The 23,260-nt window shown below is 42.8% G+C and overlaps 1 protein-coding gene across 1 annotated transcript in view; it reads left to right on the top strand.

Annotated features, from left to right (window-relative positions):
* LOC127631309 (BDNF/NT-3 growth factors receptor-like) overlaps positions 1 to 23,260 on the top strand; it is a 75,184-nt gene that overhangs the window by 51,439 nt on the left and 485 nt on the right. Inside the window, exons 12-16 of the mRNA XM_052109395.1 lie at positions 7,428 to 7,616; positions 11,986 to 12,116; positions 12,230 to 12,402; positions 14,707 to 14,947; positions 22,265 to 22,423. Of these exons, the coding sequence (XP_051965355.1) occupies positions 7,428 to 7,616; positions 11,986 to 12,116; positions 12,230 to 12,402; positions 14,707 to 14,947; positions 22,265 to 22,423 (893 nt within the window). The remainder of the gene's footprint in view (positions 1 to 7,427; positions 7,617 to 11,985; positions 12,117 to 12,229; positions 12,403 to 14,706; positions 14,948 to 22,264; positions 22,424 to 23,260) is intronic.

The raw sequence follows: 23,260 nt of genomic DNA, 5'->3' as shown, positions 1-23,260 counted from the left end.
TAGATCCCCCTATTGTTTGCCCACATTGATGAGTTGTTTCTCAATTAGTTTCTCTGTCATTATTTTCTCATGGTCCCCGCTGAACTCCAACATGATCATTGGGGAACTTGAACTACGAATGTTCCGGTACCCAGACATCGACTCCATTCTGCAGAGTTTTCCCCACAAATGTCCACAAAATGCACCAAAAGCAAGTTGTATTTTTAGTAAATAATGTAATTCAGTCAAAAGAAAAACATTTTTTATTAACTCTACCTCCTAACCCCACCTGCAACCCTTAACTCAACCATCAGTTAAGTGAAAATATAATTTGTACCCGAAAATGCAATTTCCGAATCGTTCTTACTATTGTTTTTGAGCTCGATTGCTTCCTGGTTTCCATGGTACCAGAACCTGTGTTTTAGAGTTTGCATGCTCAATGTGCTATCGGTAGTGTTACACCCTGTCTACACCAGACACAAGCGACAAAAGCAAATCACTCCAATTAAAATCAATTATGCTCTCTACACTAGATGTGTAAGTCACGTTGTTGTGTTGCACCAACAGCAGACTCCAATTTTACACTTTACACATTAGAGATACTCCTGCCATCAAGACAAATAAACAGTTTAAAATTTTCGTTTCGACACTTCCACTGTAGACAGCCTCAAGCAGTTGTGGCTAGGGCCATTTCTAGGCATAGGCGAATTAGACGGTCACCTAAGGCACCACATGTTGGGGGGGTGGGGTGGTGGTTTCCAAAGAGGAGGCCGCCTCAATGCCCAACACCCCCCCCCCCAACGGGGGCAGCAATAGGGATCTCGCCTAGGGTGCCAGAATGGTCTGAATGACCATGTGTAATGTTGGAGTAACGAGGCAGACGAGGAGTTACGGATCCAAACGCAGCTGAGGCTTTATTTGAATAAACAGAAGATAAACACAAACAAACTACCCACGATGGGGAAATAAAGCATAAAACAGTTAACTAAAACACGAAGGATCAAACGGAGAACTTGGGCAGGGAACACATACCGGGTTTACACCAAACAACGATCGACAAAGACAGCACAAAGACACGGGGTATAAATAGACAAACGTGGGAAAGGTGGCCAATGAAAGAACAGAACTCAAACAAGGTAACAAGGTGATAACCAGAAACCAAAGGCAAATTAACCAGGGCAGGTGTAAACAATGAACAGTGAATACTGAACGCTAACAGAGGGTTGTGGAATCAAATAAAGGACTAAAGTGACAACAAGATGGAAAACGAGAGGGCAACAGTGAAACGAGACAGGGTGGACTATGGAATTAAATAAGGGACTAAAGTGAAAACTTAAGAAGTGAAAAGTGACAAGATAGAAAACAAGGGGGCAACAGAGAGACAAGACAGGGTAATCATTACATAGCCCCCCTAAAGGATCGGATTCCAGACGATCAAAACAACAAAAGACCTAAAAAGACCCACAAAGAAAAACCAAAATGAGGGCACCAGGGGCAAACAGACAGAGACAAGTGGGCACATGGGCGGACCAGGGGGGTACACTGGGCAGGCAGGAAGTCCATGGGGGCCATTAGGCAGTCCAGGGAGGTGGAGAGGGTAGATAGATAGACCATGGAGGCCGAGAGGGCAGGCAAGCAGTCTATGGGGGTGTGTCAAGGGACCAGGGTCAGGTGGCCGCAGAACAGAGGCCGGTTTAGATGGCCCGGGAGCTGGCCACTTGGCAAGGACAGGGACCGGGTCGGGGGGCCTGGGAGGAGGCCACTGGGCAGGGACTGGGTCAGGAGGCCAGGGAAGAGGACTCAGGACAGGAACAGGGGCAGGAGGCCTGGGTGGAGGCCACAGGACGGGAACAGGGTCAGAAGCCCTGGGAGGAGGCCACAAGACAGGGACCGGGTCAGGAGGCCTGGGAGGAGGCCACAGGACAGAGGCCAGCTTCGGTGGCCTGGGAGGTGGTCGTGGGCCAATGGCCGGTTCAGGGGACCTGGGATGTGTGGCCACTGGGGAGCTGGCGGAGCCATGTGAGGCGGAGCCAAGGAGGACCTCTGAGGCGGGGCAGTCGAAGACTTGGGTGGTGGCGCCGCAGGAGGCATAGGCAGGGCCGCAGGAGACCCTGGGGGCGGAGCAGAGACAGGCAGAGCCATGGTGTACCCTGTGGGCAGAGCCGTAGACGGCTTGGGAGGCGGCGCCGTGGAAGGCTGGAGGCGGAGCCGAGGGAGGCTCGGGAGGTGGAGCCGGGGGAGGCGATGGCGTAGAAGGCTCAGAAGGCGGAGCTGAGGGAGGCTCAGGAGGCGGAGCCGAAGGAGGTTCTAGAGGCGGAGCCCTAGGAGGCTCTGGAGGCTCTGGAGGCGGAGCCGTAGGAGGCTCGGGGGGCAAAGCCCTGGAAAGCTCAGGAGGCGGAGCAGAGGGAGGCTCTGGAGGCTCAGGAGGCGGAGCTGAGGGCGGTGGCGCCGTAGACAGTTCTTGAGGCGGAGGCCTGGAAGGCTCCGGGGACTGAGCTGAGGAAGGCACAGGAGACGGAGCCAAGGAAGGCTCAGGAGACGGAGCCGCTGGAGGCTCTGGAGGCGGAGCCGTAGGAGGCTCTGGAGGAGGCTCGGAAGGCAGAGCCGTGGATGGCTCGAGAGGCTTGAAGGGTAGAGCCCTGGGAAGCTCGAGGGGCTTGAGAGGCGGAGCCCTGGAAGGCTCGAGAGGCTTGAGGGGCGGAGCCCTGGAAGGCTCGAGAGGCGGAGCCCTGGGAGGCTCGAGGGGCTTGAGGGGCGGAGCCCTGGGAGGCTTGAGGGGCTTTAGGGGCGGAGCCCTGGGAGGCTCGAGAGGCTTGAGAGGCGGAGCCCTGGGAGGCTTGAGGGGCGGAGCCCTGGGAGGCTCTAGAGGCTTGAGGGGCGGAGCCCTGGAAGGCTCGAGAGGCTTGAGGGGCGGAGCCCTGGAAGGCTCGAGAGGCTTGAGGGGTGGAGCCCTGGAAGGCTCGAGAGGCGGAGCCCTGGAAGGCTCAAGAGGCTTGAGAGGTGGAGCCCTGGGAGGCTCGAGAGGCTTGAGAGGCGGATCCCTGGGAGGCTCGAGAGGCTTGAGAGGCGGAACCCTGGGAGGCTCGAGAGGCGGAGCTCCGGAAGGCCCGAGAAGCTTGAGAGGCGGAGCTCCGGAAGGCCCGAGAGGCTTGAGAGGCTTGAGGGGCGGAGCCCTGGAAGGCTCGAGAGGCTTGAGGGGCGGAGCCCTGAAAGGCTCGAGAGGCGGAGCCGTAGGAGGCTCAAGAGGCTCTGGGGGCGGAACCGTCAGAGGCTTGAGTGGATCGAGAGGCGGAGCAATCGGAGGCTCTGGAGGCGGAGCCGTAGGAGGCCCCGTAGGCAGAGTTGCAGGAGGCTCGAGAGGCTCTGGGGGTGGAGCCAGTAGGAGGCTTAGGGGCGGAGCCCTGGTAGGCTCGAGAGGTTCAGGAGGTGGAGCCCTGGGAGGCTCGAGAGGCTTGAGGGGCGGACCCCTGGTAGGTTCGAGAGGTGGAGTCCTGGAAGACTCGAGAGGCGGAGCTCTGGAAGGCTCGGGAGGCGGAGCTCTGGAAGGCTCGGGAAACTCGGATGGCTGAGCTCTGGAAAGCTCGGGAAACTCGGATGGCTGAGCTCTGGAAAGCTCGGAAACTTCGGATGGCTGAGCTCTGGAAAGCTCGGAAACTCGGATGGCTGAGCTCTGGAAAGCTCGGAAACTCGGATGGCTGAGCTCTGGAAAGCTCGGAAACTCGGATGGCTGAGCTCTGAAAGCTCGGAAACCCGGATGGCTGAGCTCTGGAAAGCTCGGAAACTCGGATGGCTGAGCTCTGGAAAGCTCGGAAACTCGGATGGCTGAGCTCTGGAAAGCTCGGAAACTTCGGATGGCTGAGCTCTGGAAAGCTCGGGAGGAGGAGCCCTGGAAGGCTCGAGAGGCGCTGGCTCTTGGACGGTCACGGCCATTGGCACTGGCACTGGCTCTTGGACAGTCATGGCTACTGGCACTGGCTCTTGGACGGTCATGGCTACTGGCACTGGCTCTTGGACGGTCGTGGCTTTGGGCACTGGCTCTTGGACGATCGGGGCCACAGGCGCTGACTCAGGGACGGTCGAGGCTACAGGCGCTGGCTCAGGGACGGTCGAGGCTACAGGCGCTGGCTCAGGGACGGTCGAGGCTACAGGCGCTGGCTCAGGGACGGTCGAGGCTACAGGCGCTGGCTCAGGGACGGTCGAGGCTACAGGCGCTGGCTCATTGGCGTTTGAGGCTTGCGGCACTGGCTCATTGACGTTTGAGGCTTGCGGCACTGGCTCATTGACGTTTGAGGCTTGCGGCACTGGCTCATTGACGTTTGGGGCTTGCGGCACTGGCTCATTGACGTCTGAGGCTACAGGCTCTGGCTGGGTTACCGTGGTTGGCGAGGATTCGGGCTCGCTCACAGTGACATGCGGGTGCTCTAGCTCGCTCACCGTGACATGCGTGGGCTCTAGCTCGCTCACCGTGACATGCGTGGGCTCTAGCTCGCTCACCGTGACATGCGGGGGCTCTAGCTCGCTCACCGTGACATGCGGGGGCTCTAGCTCGCAGACCGGGGTTGGCGCGGGCCGGGAGGCGGAAGCCTGTCTTCTTTCCCTCCTCCGGGCAGACGCAGTGGGCCGCGCTGGCTCATGGAAGGCGACCGGCGTGGGGGCAGGCTCGCTGACAGGTGGGGCTGGTGTGACAGGGTGCGGTGAGCTGCACGCTAGTAGGGTCATCTCCAGGTAGTCGCGGAGAGTGCTGCCGGGCGTTGCCTGTGGCACCTGCTCCCTCAGCGAGGGATTTAAGCTATCCCTGAAGAAGACCATCAGCGCAGAGTCCGGGAAGTCAGTAGCGTTGGCCAGGAGGAGGAAGTAGCGAGCGTGGTCTACGAGCGGGTAGTGCTCTTGCTGCAAATTGAGCAGCCGACATTTGGCTCGGATAGCTGCTGGATCCATGTGCGGTCGATCGTTCTGTAATGTTGGAGTAACGAGGCAGACGAGGAGTTACGGATCCAAACGCAGCTGAGGCTTTATTTGAATAAACAGAAGATAAACACAAACAAACTACCCACGATGGGGAAATAAAGCATAAAACAGTTAACTAAAACACGAAGGATCAAACGGAGAACTTGGGCAGGGAACACATACCGGGTTTACACCAAACAACGATCGACAAAGACAGCACAAAGACACGGGGTATAAATAGACAAACGTGGGAAAGGTGGCCAATGAAAGAACAGAACTCAAACAAGGTAACAAGGTGATAACCAGAAACCAAAGGCAAATTAACCAGGGCAGGTGTAAACAATGAACAGTGAATACGAACGCTAACAGAGGGTTGTGGAATCAAATAAAGGACTAAAGTGACAACAAGATGGAAAACGAGAGGGCAACAGTGAAACGAGACAGGGTGGACTATGGAATTAAATAAGGGACTAAAGTGAAAACTTAAGAAGTGAAAAGTGACAAGATAGAAAACAAGGGGGCAACAGAGAGACAAGACAGGGTAATCATTACACCATGGATGCGGCGGGACACAACGTTGCTTGCGTCCAGTGTACACAGGGTGTTAGAGAGAAATGTGATCATGCTTACAGTTATAAAAGAAATGTCTATTGAGTGAAACTTGTCTGTAATTTGGTTAAATGGGGCTGATATCAGGGTGAATGAAGTTTCGGAAGCAACATGAGGATTTCCAGTTTGATCACGTTGTATATGGCTCTGGAATTCTACGTTGTGGCTGTCAATATATTTTATTAATTAAGCAGTAAACTAAATATTATAGACCCTTCTCATTTCATCGTAATTTAAATGATCAAATCAATGTTTCATGTTTATTCTTTTTTGTTGTTGAGCTGCAGTGTTATAAGCAAATTCAGTCATTATCCGTCGGTACATTTTGGGTTCCTGATCACCCTGTCAGCATTTATTTTGTGATAATGACCAGCTGTGCATTATTATACACTGCCTGGCCAAAAAAAAAGTAGTTTTAAAAAAGCAGATACTTAAGAGCCTATAATTGGATCATTATTGCAGTGATTAATATGTTTCAGCTGGCAACAATTCTTTTAACCCAAACTGATGCTGTGTGTAGCTTCTCATTTCTTAAACAAACATGTCAGGAGATGTATCGGCACAGGAATATTCCAGGACGACAATGCCAAGATTCATCAGGCTCAAATTGTGAAAGAGTGGTTCAGAGAGCATGAGGAATCATTTTTACACATGAATTGGCCACCACAGAATCCTGATCTTAACCCCATTGAAAGTCTTTATGATGTGCTTGAAAAGACTTTACAGAGTGGTTCGACTCTCCCGTCATCAATACAAGATCTCGGCCATAAATTAATGCAACTCTGGGTGGATTTCTTATTTTTTTTTGGCCTGGCAGTGTATGAACACTCTTTAATTATATTTATATCTAAGTATGGCAATACAAATTGCGAGTAAAATGAATTGCAATATAAATAAAAAGTACTTATATCTTTTTTATATTTATATATTGATTTAAAACAGTTTGAGCAACTTCTAAAAGGGAGGCGCTTTCCCCAATGATCAGAATATCATCTTACTTATGTAGAGCAAGCTTTTTGTGCTTAAGTACAAGGGAATAATTCTTGATGAATGCATTGCTAAAAATGAATGGAAGCTATACAATTACACCCTTGATGACAATTCTTTAGAATGTTTTGGGCTTTTTGGTTGTCTTTGGCACTTTCAAATGTTTTAAATTATACACAACTCATTTCATTGTGCTGCTTTCTCATGTTGTATTCCAATAAAAACAGAGAACGGGCAATCGTCATATGAATTTGTGAGGGAAATGACGATTGATGTTAAACACTGATTGAGTTTGCATGGCTCATGTTCTTCATATGATACTACTACACCTACAGTACACTCAGATGTTCTGTGAGACAGGAAACCACACTGTTTTTTCTTACTGTCTTACATTTATACTTAATGATTCTGTGAAAGACATTTGAATTTTGTCTGGATCTGTGTCAGACTTTTCAAATGGGCTTGCTATCCCTGAGAGACATTGCACAGGTTTTTTTTTTTTTTTAAGAATTTAATTTAATTTATATATTTTATTAACAGGACCTGGACAACTGAGGGAATTTTAAAAATTTAATTTCCAGACTTGTAAAAAATTTTTTTTTAAATGAAATACATTTGCCAGTATGATACAAAGTGGTTTACTAATAAATACGACCATTTAAATATTAATTTGGTGACCTTTATTATAGGTGCAACATTATGGGCCAGGGATTGTTTATTTTGGCACTAGAGGTTACATTTTAACGTCAAATGAGATTGAGGCAAAGAAATGTAGATATATCCAGTAAAACAGTGAAAAAATGCATTTTAATACCAGGATACTCCTGATAGTATGGAGCAAAGTAAAGATTTCAATAGCTCTTGTATATAGTCATTATGAGAGTACGTCTTTCTTTTTGCCACAGGTCCTTCTTCAGTCATCAGTAATGACGATGACTCTGCCAGCCCTCTTCATCATGTGTCTAATGGCTCCAACACACCCTCCTCCTCTGAAATGAACGCAGATGCCGTCATCATCGGCATGACAAAGATTCCCGTCATAGAGAACCCGCAGTACTTCCGCAGCACCAGCAGTATGCTCAAATCTGACACCTGTGAGTCTTTCTGTCTGTCTGTCTGTCTGTCTGTCTGTCTGTCTGTCTGTTTAGAGTTTGTTTCTTGATAAAATGTGATAACCAGCCTGATGTCATGAAAATTACTGTGGCAACATTTTTGCAAAATGGTATTAGATGGTTATTTACATGTATCACGGCAATTCAGTTGAGTTGAATTGAGTTGAATTAGCTCCAAAATGGATTAGGTTTTTAGGGTTAATGCTCCATTGAGTTTTAAATTTAAAAAAACTAATCTCCCTACCCTAAACATTAAACCTTAACCTAATCGATAATGTCATAAAAAGCAAAAGTGACATGAAAAATTCAATTGCTGAAGCAATCACATCATTTTGTGGTGCTTCTTTGACACATTCAGCTCAAGTGTACACTAGCATGCTCTTCAGGACTCATACCCCGGTCCTTTTCATTTCAAGTGCAATGCTCTATCAGTTGAGCTACTGCGCAATTTGATCGTGCACGAACAAGTTTGTAAATGTAGTTGGTTATTTAATGCAAATGTTCAAATGCATCGTCATAGTAAAAGTGTTCTGATGTCATAAGATACCATTGTGTAAGAGGGCAAAACATAAGTGTTTATGAACTGATAATCTGCTGTTTTGCATTTTAAATGTTTTGGGGTTGAAGGTTACATGGTGGAAAATCTAATAACAGCTTTAACTTGCAAATATAATTCACCAAAAAATGGCACTAAAATAAGCTAAATTCTCTTTATGCAAAATTCGACATTTTCAGTGTAGACAGCCTCAAGCAGTTGTGGCCATGGCAGTTTCTAGGCAGAGTTTAATATCAAGTGGGAATATAGCAAATTGAATTTCTAAAAGCACAACTGGACCCACCATTAACGGATGTGTCTGTTGCAGCAAATGTAAAGGTTTTTGTCACTTTCGCAAACCGTTCTTCCTCTGTCCTTGGATTTGCAGTCAATGGATTTGCAGCATTCTCTGAAGCAGTGTAAACTCTAGTGTTTAGATGCTCTTAAGTTAGCACATATGCTTAAATAAACACCATCTTACACATGCTTATTTTATATCCTCTGTACTTGCCTATTTGCTCGATGTTCTTTTCTTCTCCACTCTGGTTACTTTTAATATCGGGTTATAATGTACAGTGAGTTACTGTAGATCGATGCCACCTCATCATCTAGTGCTCACTAATGTAATCGGCTGACTGGCTAGTTTTTCTTCAAAATAATTTTTTAATCACATTAAGGATAAATCTCCAAGAGTGCTGGGTCTGTTCACAATCTCCTCTCTCTCTATCTCATTCTCCCTCTCTTTATCTCTCTCTCTTCCCCTGCACACTTAATGGCTGATAAATCTGGTCTTATAGCTGTACTGTCCACACTCTTTTAAGGCACATCTAAGTTGAGTTAAAGCAGATCTTTTCTACCATTTCTGAGATTCTGTTTACTACACTTTTGTAAGTTTCATCCTTTAATATCTGGTAAGACAGGCATTCCTGCTTAAAACTAAATTGAGAGCTGGTCTCAAACTTTGCTCAGATTTGCCAAGATACTGAAGGTCAGAGATTTCATTATGAACTCAATCATTTCTCATCAAATTCTGCAAAACCCACTGTATGTCAGCAATTGTGTCATTTGGGTCTGGTAAAATTTATCCTAACTCAGGGATGTTAGGAGAAACATCTGAGACAAAGGTGATACTTGAAACACACATGAGAAGAACTTCATAGCTTCTGAGCTTTGAAAGAGCAACCTCAGAACACAAACATTTTCCTCTGGATTCTCGCAAGATCAACCTAGTTGATCTTTATCTATCAGGCTTGCAAACCTGCCACTCATCTGACATTGCTCGACTTTACCATGACTGAAGAATTGACATCTGTCATGGTGTCTGTACTTATCAGATCACTTAGCTCTTCCAGCCAGCGCATGGTGCCTTTTATCACCGTAATGCTGACAACCCACATTTCCACATCTCAAACCCCTTCTGCTTCCACTTGAAAAAGCCATCCTCTTCGAGTACTTGACCTTAATGATGATAACCCTAATCCAGTCATGGTGGTTGTGTGGTGCAGAGGTTAAAGCTCAGGGCTGGTTAACGTAAGGTTTCTGCTTTGAGTCCAGTAAGGAGCAAAACATGAGCCATTAGAGTTTTGTCCTTGAGGGAGGCACCTCAGGTTGCTCCGGGGGATTGTCCCTGTAAAAAGTATACTGTATTTACTTGCCTCGGCACTCTTACTAACTCAATAATAATCTAACTCAAGCACTGTTTGTATTTTTTTTTTAGGCAGAGGCTATTTGCACTAAGTGTAAATAGCAACTGAAAGCATTGTCTTTGCAGTAAGTGCAAATAGTGTTGGATGCTATTTGCACCCCAGTGCCAATAGTGGCAGATATTATTTGCACCCCTAACAAGAAACTAATATTCAGTTTAGGGCATCACTGATGCATGTTTATTGTGTTTTTTAGAGTCCCACAGACACCCTACACTATCCCCTACCTCTAAACCTAAACCTAACCCAAACATTCCCTTACAGAAATTAACCATGGTTTTACTACAGTAACCATAGTATCACCAATGGATTTTGTAGTAAAATAATTGTATTTTAAATTAAACATGGTTACCATATTTCCTCTGTGGTTTCCTCCAGACATAATGCTTGGAATTGAGGGCAGACAGTTCAATCTTCTTTTCATCAGACCAGAGAATCTTGTTTCGCACTGTCAGAGAGTCCTTTAGGTGCTTTTTTGCAAATTCCAAGCGGGCTTTCATCTCCATCTGGCCACTCTGCCATAAAGCCCAGATCGGTGGAGTGTTGCAGTGATGGTTGTCCTTCTGCAAGTTTCTCCCATCTCCACACAAGATCTCTGGAGCTCAACCAGAGTGAACACCGGGTTCTTGATCACCTCATTTACCAAGGCCCTTCTCCCCCAATTGCTCAGTTTGGTCGGGCGGCCAGCTCTAGGAAGAGTCCTGGTTGTTCCAAACTTCTTCCATTTAAGAATTATAGAGGTCGTACACTTGGGAACCTTCAATGCAGACGAAAATGTTTTGGTAGCCTTGCCTGGACACAATCCAGTCTCTGAGCTCTGCAGGCAGTTCCTTTGACCTTGTGGCTTGGTTTTTGCTCTGATATGCATTTTCTGCTGTGAGACCTTATAAAGACAGGTGTGTACTTTTCCAAATCATGTCCAATCAATTCAATTTGCCACCGGTGGACTCCAATCAAAGTGTAGATACATCTCAAAGATGATCCAGATAAATGGGATGCACCTGAGCTAAATTTCAGGTATTTTGGCAAAGGGTCTGAATACTTATGTCAATGTGATATTTCAGTTTATTCTTTTTAAAAATTTTGCAGTTCTCTAAAATCTGTTTTTTCTTTGTCATTATGGGGTATGGAGAGTAGATTGATTTGATCGAGATAAATATACAGTATAAATTGCATGTCATTCAAATGTGTGCAGACGGTGTTGTGCTGATGCCAGCTGCTGCTCATAACTTTTAAAGCTCCTCTTTGGCTCATACAGTCAGGGTTTGAAAATAAACACCCGCCAACTCACCAAATGCAAGTAAAAATAGGCTGTGCGGGTAACTCTGTCCCTCTTTCAAACCAATATGGCGGGTGACATTTTTTCAGGGTTTTCCCTGCATTGAAAATTACAAATACATATATATATATATATATTTATAGCCTATATACTGTGTATATATTTTAATGCAGTAGCATAACACTAATTGGTAACTTACACAGATTGATTTTAAAACTATTAGGGCAAATCTATTAGACTTTATGGTCAAAACAACACAGAAACCCTTCAAAATAAAAGCTTTGTCAAAATAAAAGCTACATTTATTGGAAAAAAGTATGACAGAAATATATCACTACTTAAATGTATGTAATATTCACTGTAATACTACTACTACAAATACTACTATTTCTAATAATTAATCAGTAGTAATTATATTATACTTGAAGCTCTGTTATGCAGCACTTTCTTTGACAAAATGTAATTCCAATGTTTTATTTTGGCTTGTGCTTTGAGGTTCTTCATATAAGCACTTCATTTGATAAATAATTATTCAATATTACGTTGGAAATTAAAGTTTTGATTCATTCATTTATTTAAACACCATTAAAATAAAATGTTGATATGTAATTCAGAAAAAAACTAAACAAAAATCAGGTACTCATCGTACTCATTCTTAAAAAAATGGTATCGGGGCATCCCTACCGTTAATGTAACTCTGTTTGGACCACGTGGCAACCTTTTTTTGTGATGTATTTCCCTTAAAAATTATGTCAGAGAAATTAAACCATTATTATAATAAAATTATTTATAAAAAAAAATCTTAGTTAAATGTTAATATTTTTTTTTTGGCAGTTGTTCAACATATTAAGAGACACAACATTGTGCTGAAGAGAGAGCTAGGAGAAGGAGCATTTGGGAAAGTGTTCCTGGCTGAATGCTACAACCTGTCCACAGACCAGGAGAAGATTTTAGTGGCTGTCAAGGTAAAAGTTTAAAGTCAAATTTAGTCAAAACAACATTAGTTTAAGTGAAGTTTGTGATAAATGAAGGTTGTCGGTACACTTTTTGTATTTGTTTGTGCCCTCTGTGCTTGCAGACTCTGAAAGAGGCCAGTGAGAATGCCAGGAAGGACTTCCATCGCGAGGCAGAGTTGTTGACTAATCTGCAGCACGAGCACATTGTCACGTTCTATGGAGTGTGTGTGGAGAATGATCCCCTCATCATGGTGTTTGAGTACATGAAACACGGCGACCTCAACAAGTTCCTCAGGTATGCCTGCTTGGATCTGTGTGTTTGTATTGGAATCCAATAGTGCTTGGTCATATCCTTTCTCTAATTTCTTTGTCCTTGTAAGATGATATTATTGACATATAATTTTTCATGTATTAAAAACTTTGACTTTAGCAAAAAGGAAATGAGCCAATCAATTTATAGGATTTTCAGTGTACAAAGCCAGTAGGTTAAAAATCCCATTTAATTTCTTCATAAATAAATTGATTTTTAAAGATACTATAAATCATTCAAGACAGACCTTCATGGAGCTAAAGGTTTTAAGCAATGATGTATGCATCTGTGAAAGCAACAAGTCAGTGTGATTTTGGCTTCATAAAAAAAAAAATCATGTGTAATAACTGAATACTCAGTAAACAACACCACCATAATCTTGACAAAAGTTCTACCAATCAGAGAAGTTGTGTTACCATAAAAATGAGAACCGCTGCAAAAAATGAAGACTTGCGAATGACGTAATTGATCAACAGTAAAAGTTATTTTTTAATAGGGGTATGATATATAATGCATCCTTTTAAATCTGTAAAGACAGACCGAATGTGAGGTCCTTGGTTGTTAATCGATGGTATATGCTTCTGTTTAAGCCTTCAGTATGTGTAATTTCAACTACATTTAAAACAAAATAATTATTGCGGTAAAGTGCACCAAAAGAGCTCTGCAGTGACCGTCCACTCCCATGAAGAACTGCAAATTATTTTTTTTTTTGGGAATAAACTTAAAATATATTGATTCTATAGTTTTAATCAACAACTTTAAATCAATAGTTGTATATTTTACCATTGTTTTTAATTCGATGGCGTTATTCGCAATGCTTCATGGGATTGTAGTTAATTTCCTCTTTAGAGAAGTTAAGTGCCCCGCGACCCTGTACACAGGATAAGCGGTTGACGATGGATGGATGGATGGATGGATGGATGGAGAAGTTAAGTGCACACCTTTATACAGTACCTTTATATTTTTGTCTGTATTTCAATTAGAAATGGGGGGCTTCAAATCAAAGTTTGCAGTGTTGTGATTCACCTCAGTGCTGGTTGGTTTGGTTCATGGCTTAGAACTTTTTTAATAAGGATTTTATTAAATCCCTATGTAAGAAATGAATGAGAAAATACTTCTGTAACCAAGTCGGCTGAAAAAGTGGGTACAAATGTGGTGCTCTATAAAATGGAGAGTTCACCCAAAAATGAAAATTCTCTCATTATTTTACTCCCCCTCATGATATCCCAGGTGTGTATGACTTTCTTTCTTCACCAGAACACATTTGAAGAAAAACAGAAAAATATCTGAGCTCAGTAGGTCCTTAAAATGCAAGTGAATGGAGATTTCTCTTTGAGAAAGCTATTTTCTTCAAATGTGTTCTGCTGAAGAAAGAAAGTCAGACACACCTGCGATATCATGAGAGTGAGTAAATAATGAGAGAATTTTCATTTTTCGGTGAACTATCCCTTTAAGATAGTCCTCTAAAACAACTTGCAGTAAATGCTTCAGTATAACAATATTTTTACAAATTTGGTTTTAAACTTCAAATACTGTAATTTTTTATACTTGATGATCAGTTAAATTTCATTAAATTTCGTTTTTTCATGTTATTTACATTCACATGAGTAGTTTATTAGAAAGTAATGAATTTAAGGACACAATTTTTCTTGAACCTTTGACCTTTTCTGATTTTCAAATACTTCTTTGCTTCAGATCAAAGATTGTTATGTTGTAATTCACCTCAGAGCTGGTTGGTTTAGTTTTAGAACTCCCTATGGAGAAAATGAATGTAAAAACATCCGGAACATAATCCCTTTTGTGATCTGTTTGAACTTGTCTCTCTGAAACTCAAATGACCACTCTAAAGGTTACAAGATTCTCAAGGCACCATTTGGGCTTCCACAGAGTCCACACTCGTAGAAACCTCTGGAGAACCTCCACACAATCTTTCATTTATCTGAGACTCCTCATTCTTAGTTCTAACTCTAAAGACTATTAACAGTTAATTCAGTAACCCTTATCATAATGAAAATGTCTCAAGGCTCTTGAAATATATCTTGAAATTCTTTAAGTACATAAACAGAATATTTTAGACTCCTTTAAAAGATGCCTAGAGCTTCTCCAGAGGGTTCTTCTGCCAGTGTGGCATGAGAGGAACCCCAGATGGTGCCTCAAGTATCTTCTAATTCTTACAGTTTTAGCATGTTAATAATTGAATACTCATTTCATTTTGGATTCTTGACACTTAAATGGAGTTTAGTTCATTGTGGCATGGGTAAGGTCATGACTCACTCTGCCCCTCTGCAGGGCTCATGGTCCTGATGCTGTGCTGATGGCTGATGGACAGGTACAGCAGCAGGTAGAACTCACTCAGTCTCAAATGCTGCATATTGCGCAGCAGATCGCCGCAGGTATGGTGTATCTGGCCTCCCAGCACTTTGTACACAGAGACCTGGCCACACGAAACTGCCTCGTCGGGGAAAACCTGCTGGTGAAGATTGGAGACTTTGGAATGTCCCGAGACGTCTACAGTACAGATTACTATCGGGTAAGCATTGCTATCTTGTCACAGTTGCTGAAAAAGCATTTCAACACCTAATTCACACTTTAAAATGTGTGACTGGCAATAACAAAATATCAAACCAAGTGGCATCTGCAAACAAATGCTGCTAGAGCTTTTCTCTGAAGTAACAGTTACTTTTAACCAGCTGGTATCAAGGTGATTTTAGTGGATGTATGAAGTCAGTTCCCCAGTGTCACAGTAGAGGTACTGCAGGTGCAGTTCAGCACATTCTGAACATTGTTATTGTTTCTTTGGCAGGTTACAAAATTATTGATCAGCTTTCCATCTTTTCTACTGTACATTGTAATGTCTTGATGCATTGTCTCATTAATTGGTCAGAACAACAACAAAAAATAATAATAATCATAATGATTATTATTATTATTTTACTGTTGCATCCAAACCCTCACTACATAGTCATTAGTCCTTAAACCCAGATGATAGTGTTTACTTCAATTCCCCTTCTGTCACTCACTCGAAGTTGTGTCAAATGTAGTGACACAAGGGGTCTTTCTTGAGAACCTTGCATACCTCTGAACTTGAGAAAAGGCCAACGAGAAATTGGCAGACAGAATTTGCATGTCCCGCCCCCGGACATACGGGTATAAAGGGAATCGGGCGTGCGTCTGTCAGTCAGATTTTTTCTGCAGTTGTGTAGAAGCAACTTGAAGTTCACTACTGTTCCACTCACCTCTGTTGGTAAAGCACTGCTGTTGGATCGCATTACCACCGGCTTTCTCCCACTCTGCACGCTGTGCAGTCAACGCCCCTGGGTGCTTCGACAGCGCTTCTGTCTGAAAAAGTGTTCTCTCGTAAAAGAGTATTTTCCTCTAAAAGAGTTTCATTTTCAAAGCAACACACAGCAGGTGATGCCTTTCCGCCTCTGCATAGTTCCTGGATGCGGTCGATATCTCTCCAACACTGACGGTCATAGACGCTACTTCGTGTGCCTGTGTATCGATCACACTGAGGCAGCGTTTGTGGATGCTTCATGTAATCACTGCGAGAACATGATCTTGGCAGCGTTGTGGTCGTGGCTTTCATTTCTTAAAATGCATGACGCCCCCGCGTCACTCCTTCTTCCCACGGGATTGAGGACGACCCGGCTGGCGATGGAGGCGATTTGGGGATGGCAGCAGGCTCTGTTTCGCCGGGTAAATCCCCACGAACCACCCGCCCCCCCGGCACGCTTGCTTGCTTCTGTCCAGGCTCGTCCACGTTCACGGCCAGCCCTCATTCTCCCTTGAGCCCCCGGAATTGGATAATGATGTCGCCGCTGCATCGTAGCCCAGTCTGAGGCTGACGCGCAGATGGTCGGCATGTTTGCCCAGGCCGCCGTGAGCATGGGCTTGTACTGGAACCCTCCATCCTCCCCACAGCCTTCACGGCTTGACAATTGGTACCTCGGGTCAGGGCGCCTTATTTTCTTTTGCCGCACCCCCTTCGGGCTGCAGTACCCACATTGTCCATAAAGAGCGATTTCCTCACTACCTGGGTCATTCAGCCCCCGGCAGGCCGGTGCTGACGAGTTCTGAAGACGCCTCTCCAGGACCTCGTCCTCAGTCTCTAACCTGCACCCTGCCTAGTGCACGGAGCAAGGTATGTGCTTTGAGTATTTTCACAGCACCCAAGCCTCGGGACACGCTTTTGCCTCCCGACGCATTATTACCTGCTCCCCACGCTGCGAAGCCCCACCCGGTATGTCAAAAATTATCGTCCTTCTGGTGTCCCTTGCACGGAGCTTGGATGCTTGGCTTTCGTTATCAATCCATTATGTTGACTGGCCAGGTCCATCCGACTCGGCTACACGATTCAGTTCGCCAGGCTCCCGCCCCGTTTCAGCGGTATTTGCTCCACCTCGATGCACGGCGAAAATGCCAGGGCCTTACAGGTAGAGATTACAACTCTGCTACTCAAGGACGTGATAGAGCCCATCCCTCCAGCCGAGATGCAGAAAGGTTTCTACAGCCCTTACTTCATCATACCCAAAAAAGGCGGTGGGTTGCGGTCAATCTTGGACTTGTGAGTCCAACCGGGCTTTACACAAACTCCCGTTCAAAGTGCTCACGCAGAAACAGATTTTAACCTGCATTCGGCATCAAGATTGGTTCGCGCCGGTAGACCTGAAGGATGCGTACTTCCACGTCTCCATCTTGCCTCGACTCCGACCCTTCCTACGGTTCGCGTTCGACGGCCAGGCATATCAGTACAAGGTCCTCCCGTTCGGTCTGTCCCTGCCCCCTCGCGTCTTCACGAAAGTCGCAGAGGCAGCCCATACTCTACCTCAACGACTGGCTCATTCTAGCTCACATGCGAGAGTTACTTTGCGCTCACAGGGACCAGGTGGTCAGGCACCTCAGCCGTCTAGGGCTTCAGGTCAACTGGGAAAAGAGCAAGCTTGCTCCGGTTCAGAGCATCTCTTTTCTCGGCATGGAGTTACACTCAGTCTCAATGACAGCATCCTCGGCCACGGTCAAAAGATTACCTTCCCCGACACATTTCATAGCGTTAAGATAGTCCCAGCTGGCCAGCTTGCTCCTATGTTTGTCATGTCGCCTGTTCCCCCCTTAGGGGTGCTGGGAACCTCAGGTCTGTATATTACACCTTTTTCTGGGGGCGTTGGGGAGGGTTATGTGCGGCCGATACAGTTGCTTCTTGCATGCAGCAGCCTGCTTGCACCTGTGTCAGCATTGCATGTAACACAGTCTAGTGCATGGCGCTTTTAAATGGGACACATTGTGTCACTACATTTGACACAACGTCAAGTGAGTGTCAGAAGGGGAACGTCATGGTTACTGTTGTAACCTCTGTTCCCTGATGGAGGGAACGAGATGTTGTGTCCCCCTTGCCACAACACTAGACCTACCACTGTAAATGGCTGTACCTTATCCTCAGTGTAAAAACCTGACTGACAGACGCACGCCCGCTTCCCTTTATACCACTATGTCCGGGGGTGGAACATGCAAATTCTGTCTGCCAATTTCTCATTGTCCTTTTCTCAAGTTCAAAGGTACGTGAGGCTCTCAAGAAAGACCCCTTGTGTCACTACATTCGACACAACGTCTCGTTCCCTCCATCAGGGAACGGAGGTTACAACAGTAACCATGACGTTCTGTAACATTTCCATTAGTTGTAAATTAATCCTGTCTTTACAAGGACACTTAAAAGTCAGTATTCAAATCATGTTGCAGCATACATACAAATCAATATGCTTCTCATGTTCTTTGCTCCTTTCGTATAAATGAATAGCAGCTATTTGAACACCTTGACCGTACCAGCTCCCTTCCTCTATGATGTCAGCAGAATTTCAGTATGTATGTGTGTGTTTGTGTGTGTGTCGTCAGTAAGCCTCTCTCAGATGAGGAGTCGGGGAGGAAGGTGGCGTGGGAACAGGAAAGAGGGGTTACTATGGCAACAGCAAAGAAAAAAAAGAGAACGCTTGTGCCATCAGACAGAAACTGAAAAAGTCATTAAAGTACACTCATTAGTATTCACCTCCATATTCAACTTGAGGACAGACCAAGTGAGAGAGAGTGAGTGAGAGAGAGAGAGAGAGAGAGAGAGAGAGAGAGAGAGAGAGAGAGAGAGAGAGAGAGAGAGAGAGATGCCTAATTTAGGGGAACAGTATAAAAATGACTATAAAAAGGGAACTATAAAGAATAATAATGATAGGAAAGGAAGAACCCTAATCCCACTCATTAAACAAATAAAAAAATCATACTTTTCTTCCAGTAAAAATAAATTATCTTAAAGCAAAATGTTAGTATGTTTATAAGCGTTTTGAATTATGGGGACACTAGAAATGTCCTCATAAACCACATTTATAGCATAATACTCTTGTAATTACCAGTTTGTAACCTAAAAAAAAGTCATTGTAAACCACTTAAACCTGCCCACACACACACACACACACACACACACACACACACACACACACACACACACACACACACACACACACACACACACACACACACACACACACACACACACACACACACACACACACAATAAAATAATAATATAACCTTTTAATCATTTTAAAGTTTATTTTCCAATCCATTCTTGTTTTAAACATGATTGTAACACAATTTTGAGAGGTTTATGCTTAAAAAACAAAATGTGATATTCTACAATAAGGTTCTATTCATCAACTTTAGTTAATGCATTAGGTATCATGAACAAAAAATGAATATATTTTTACAACATTTATTAATCTTTGTTAATGTTAGTTTTATAAAAAAAAAAATACAATTGTTTAATGTTAAAAAACACAACTTTTATTTTAAAAAATATATTAGTATATGTTGAAATTAACATTAACCAAGATTAATAAATGCTGTAAAAATATTGTTCATTGTTAGTTCATGTTAACTAATGTTATTAGCTAATGTTAACAAAAGCAACCTTTTTGTAAAGCGTTACCAAATAAACTTAATATCTTAATATCAATGTCATTTTGTGAAGTAAATTGATCCTGTTTTATGAATATTTAAACATTTTTACTGGGGAAAAAAAATGCCAAAATGATTGTGGTTATGAACATTGTTTTTTGCAGTGTACACTGTATGACAGAAATGCTGGGAGCATTTGGAAAAGACACTGACATTAATGTATTGTTTGACAGCATGTTGTGTCCTTCTATTGGTCAATTGATATTCTGCATGATTCATCCAAATGACTGAAATGTGGATTGAATGTTTATATATGAAAAGATGAATTAGATAACACTCTTCACTGACGTCTGTGCCAGTAAGTTCATTCGTTCATTTATCTCTGAATACTGATGAATATCATGACACACATCTCAATGTCATGAGCCTCTACTGAGATTCAAAAGCAGATCAGTAGATGTGTTTGTGTGTGTGTGTGTGTGTGTGTGTGTGTGTGTGTGTGTGTGTGTGTGTGTGTGTGTGTGTGGTGTGAGTACACCAATGATTAGCCCTATAGAACATCAGTTTCCATAGAAAGAGCTGGTCAGAGGAGGCAGTGAATGATGGGCGGAGTTATGTTGCGAAAACACGTTGTGTAACCACAGAATTCAGGCACTTCATAACAGTCTTATGAAGTCACTTCTGTACATTATAATCACAACTTGAGACTTAATAAACATAGTTGATAATCCTCATAAAGTTTTGTGAACCTCTTTCACTTGCATTCTAGTCTTTCTGAGCTAAACCTTATTCTTCGAGTACAATGTGTTGACCGTCATCCAGTTCTGTTATATTTATCGACCAAGACACTTCCCAAGCTATAATACAATTTACTCATAATTTAAAGTAGTTGGTAACACTTCATGATAAGTTTCTATTCGTTAATATTTGTTAATGCATTAAGTATATTCAAAAAAAAAAATTCAGGATTTATGTTAATTTATAAATATACTATTGTTAATTGTTAGCTAATGTTAGTACATAATGCATTAACTAATGGCAACATTTACAACTTTTAATGTATATTAATGCATTAGTACATACAGTATAGAAATCAACATTAACATTAATATATTAAAAGTATCATTCACTGGTCATTCAAGTTAATTATTGTGGTGGTCACTACTGTTAATGTATACAACCTTATTGTATAGTGTGACTTAACTAATGAAGTTAATACATTTGAATGTATACAACCTTATTTTAAGTAGTTAAGTTACAGCAAAATGAATGCAAAAGTTGTCTGTCACACTACAAGTAACAAATAAATAGTAACTGACTACATTTAAGCTAATGATATGATAGAATTAACTTGTCAAGCATTAGTGTTTATCTGGCATAAAAACAACAGTTCGCTCGGCTGTAAAGCTGTGTGCGTAACACAGTATGTCATAAAAATAGTAATGTATTGGGCTTGTTACTGGAATTCTATTTTAAAAACAGTTGAACTACTGTCATGATAATGAATAATTTAGTTAACTTTGTAGCATTGCTTCTTTTAGTTGGTCGCTCCCCAACGCAGCTGGTTAACTCTTCTAAAATAGCACCTGGACTGGCATCTTATTCACCAGTACAGTCATGGTTTGTTTGGGGACCTTCATGCTAGTTTTGGTTGGTCACCAATCTTGACAATGCTGGCAAAACTGGTCTACCAGCAACAATAACAGCCTAACCAGCTTGTGCCAGTAACAGACCAGCATTCCTCCAGGTAAGTCAACCTTGGAATTTAAGATGGTGCAACTTGATCTAAGCTGTTTTTTAGTGGGATGTTGTTGTGTGCATGTGTGTGTGTGTGTGTGTGTGTGTGTGTGTGTGTTGTGTGAGCATGTATTTATCACTTTGTGGGGACCAAATGTCCCCAAAAGGACAGTAAAATCCTAAATGTTTGACGTTGTGGGGACATTTTGTCGGTCTCCATGAGGAAAACAGCTTATAAATCATACTAAATGATGTTTTTTTAAAATGTAAAAATGGAGAAAGATTTCTGTGAGTGTTAGGTTTATGGGTAGGGTTAGTGGATATAATATAAAGTTTGTACAGTATAAAAACCATCTATGGAAATGTGTGTGTGTGTGTGTGTGTGTGTTTGATTGCTTTTCAGAGAGGTTTCTAATAGTGCATTTGTAGTAGAGCACTTTTTAAGTGATCCTTCCAGTCTGGAGCTCCACTATGGGACAAGTGAAAAAGCCTAAAAGCATTTGACCTTAATATTTGATGAGTCCAGTATGTTAAACCAATTAATTTGATACTAATCCACATACTGGACCACAATCTTATAATTAATATTTCAGAAGCAGCGCATTATGGAGGGAGCTAATAAATGAAGTGATTGGTTTTGGGGTTGAGCTCTAGGCCAGACCAACTCCCTGAACTTACAGCATCCAAATCCAGAGAGGGAAAACGTACAACACTACCTGAAGTCTGATCTGGAAATACTGTCAGTGTTTGACAGAGAGCTCTTTGGATTGAACAATGCTCCTGTAACAAACAAACTCTAGCTCTATAGATCTTGTCCATTAGTGTTATCCAGAGGCTGGGGTTTTGGTTGTGGAGTTACTTGTTTTTTTTAATGGATCTTCTGTTTTGTACAAACACACCTTGTAATGTTTACCTGATGTCTAATATTAACCAAGATTAAAAAATGTGAGGAAAAAAAAACATGAACACTTTTTGTTAATGATACCTAACGCATTTACTAGTGAGAGATAGTACAGGAAATTTAGTGGGCAATGCGATCGAGATGTCGCAAGCCAGATTCGGACTTGCTTTGGCCACATGAGCACCATGGCTGAATGATTTGGTTTACAATAATGGCTAAGCTACAGCTTCAGTTAGTTACTCCATGTGTTGATGTGTTTGACATGTGTAGGTGGGAGGTCACACCATGCTGCCGATTCGCTGGATGCCACCAGAGAGCATCATGTACAGGAAGTTCACCACAGAGAGTGACGTGTGGAGTTTGGGAGTTGTGCTGTGGGAGATCTTCACCTACGGGAAACAGCCATGGTACCAACTCTCAAATAATGAGGTAAACACACATTAAACCTCTACACACCCGCTAGCGTTCTGCATAACTCTTAATCATTGTTTGTGTCATATGCAGAACACTGTTGATGCTGAAAAATGTCTGTTTTTGGTTTAGCTAACAACACTGAAGCTATGTAAAGAAGAAAATATTATAAATGTATAACAATTAGTTATATGTATGTATAAAAATCACCTGATATAATCATCATCTATATTTCATTATGGTGACATTAAATTATAAGTTGAAATATAGTGTAAAAAGCAGCATAAAAATACATAATTTGCTTAAAAAATAAGGCAAAGTCTCTTTAAAGCTGCGCAGGGGCTCAAGTGAATCAGTGTATCATTTATGTGAACTAGTTCATTAACATGAACCGTCCAAACAAACTGACTCGCTAAAACTAATTGGAGTTTCCAATGCTAAATATAAGTGAATTATGTTATTCGGTTCATTTAAATGAACTGCCCGAAAGAACTGATTCAGTTATGATTTGTTTTTTTCAGCGCTACATGAGAGAGAGTGGACAGTTTAGTTGAGCACGTTTGACTCACTCGGCTTGATTGCTGTGTTCACAATTACATTTTTACGGTAGAAATAAACCGATAATCGGTTTGACCGATATTTTTAACCGATATTTACACTTTTCCACTTAATCAGTTATCGGTTCTTTAATGTTGCGTTTACCAATAAAGTTGGACACAAAAGACTTTATTTGCAACTTAAACTAGTCATATTAAATATTTTGTTGACTGTCCGCACTTTTAGTTTTGTAAAGCAGTTCGTCAGAGGTTAGTGATATGATTGAATGATTAAGTTGTCAATGTGCCTAAAAGCAGA

Source organism: Xyrauchen texanus, chromosome 37 (genome assembly GCF_025860055.1).
Source record: "Xyrauchen texanus isolate HMW12.3.18 chromosome 37, RBS_HiC_50CHRs, whole genome shotgun sequence".
NCBI classification, from domain to species: domain Eukaryota; kingdom Metazoa; phylum Chordata; class Actinopteri; order Cypriniformes; family Catostomidae; genus Xyrauchen; species Xyrauchen texanus.
The sequence above is the reverse complement of the archived record's forward strand: the minus strand, read 5'-3'. Positions and strand labels throughout refer to the sequence as shown.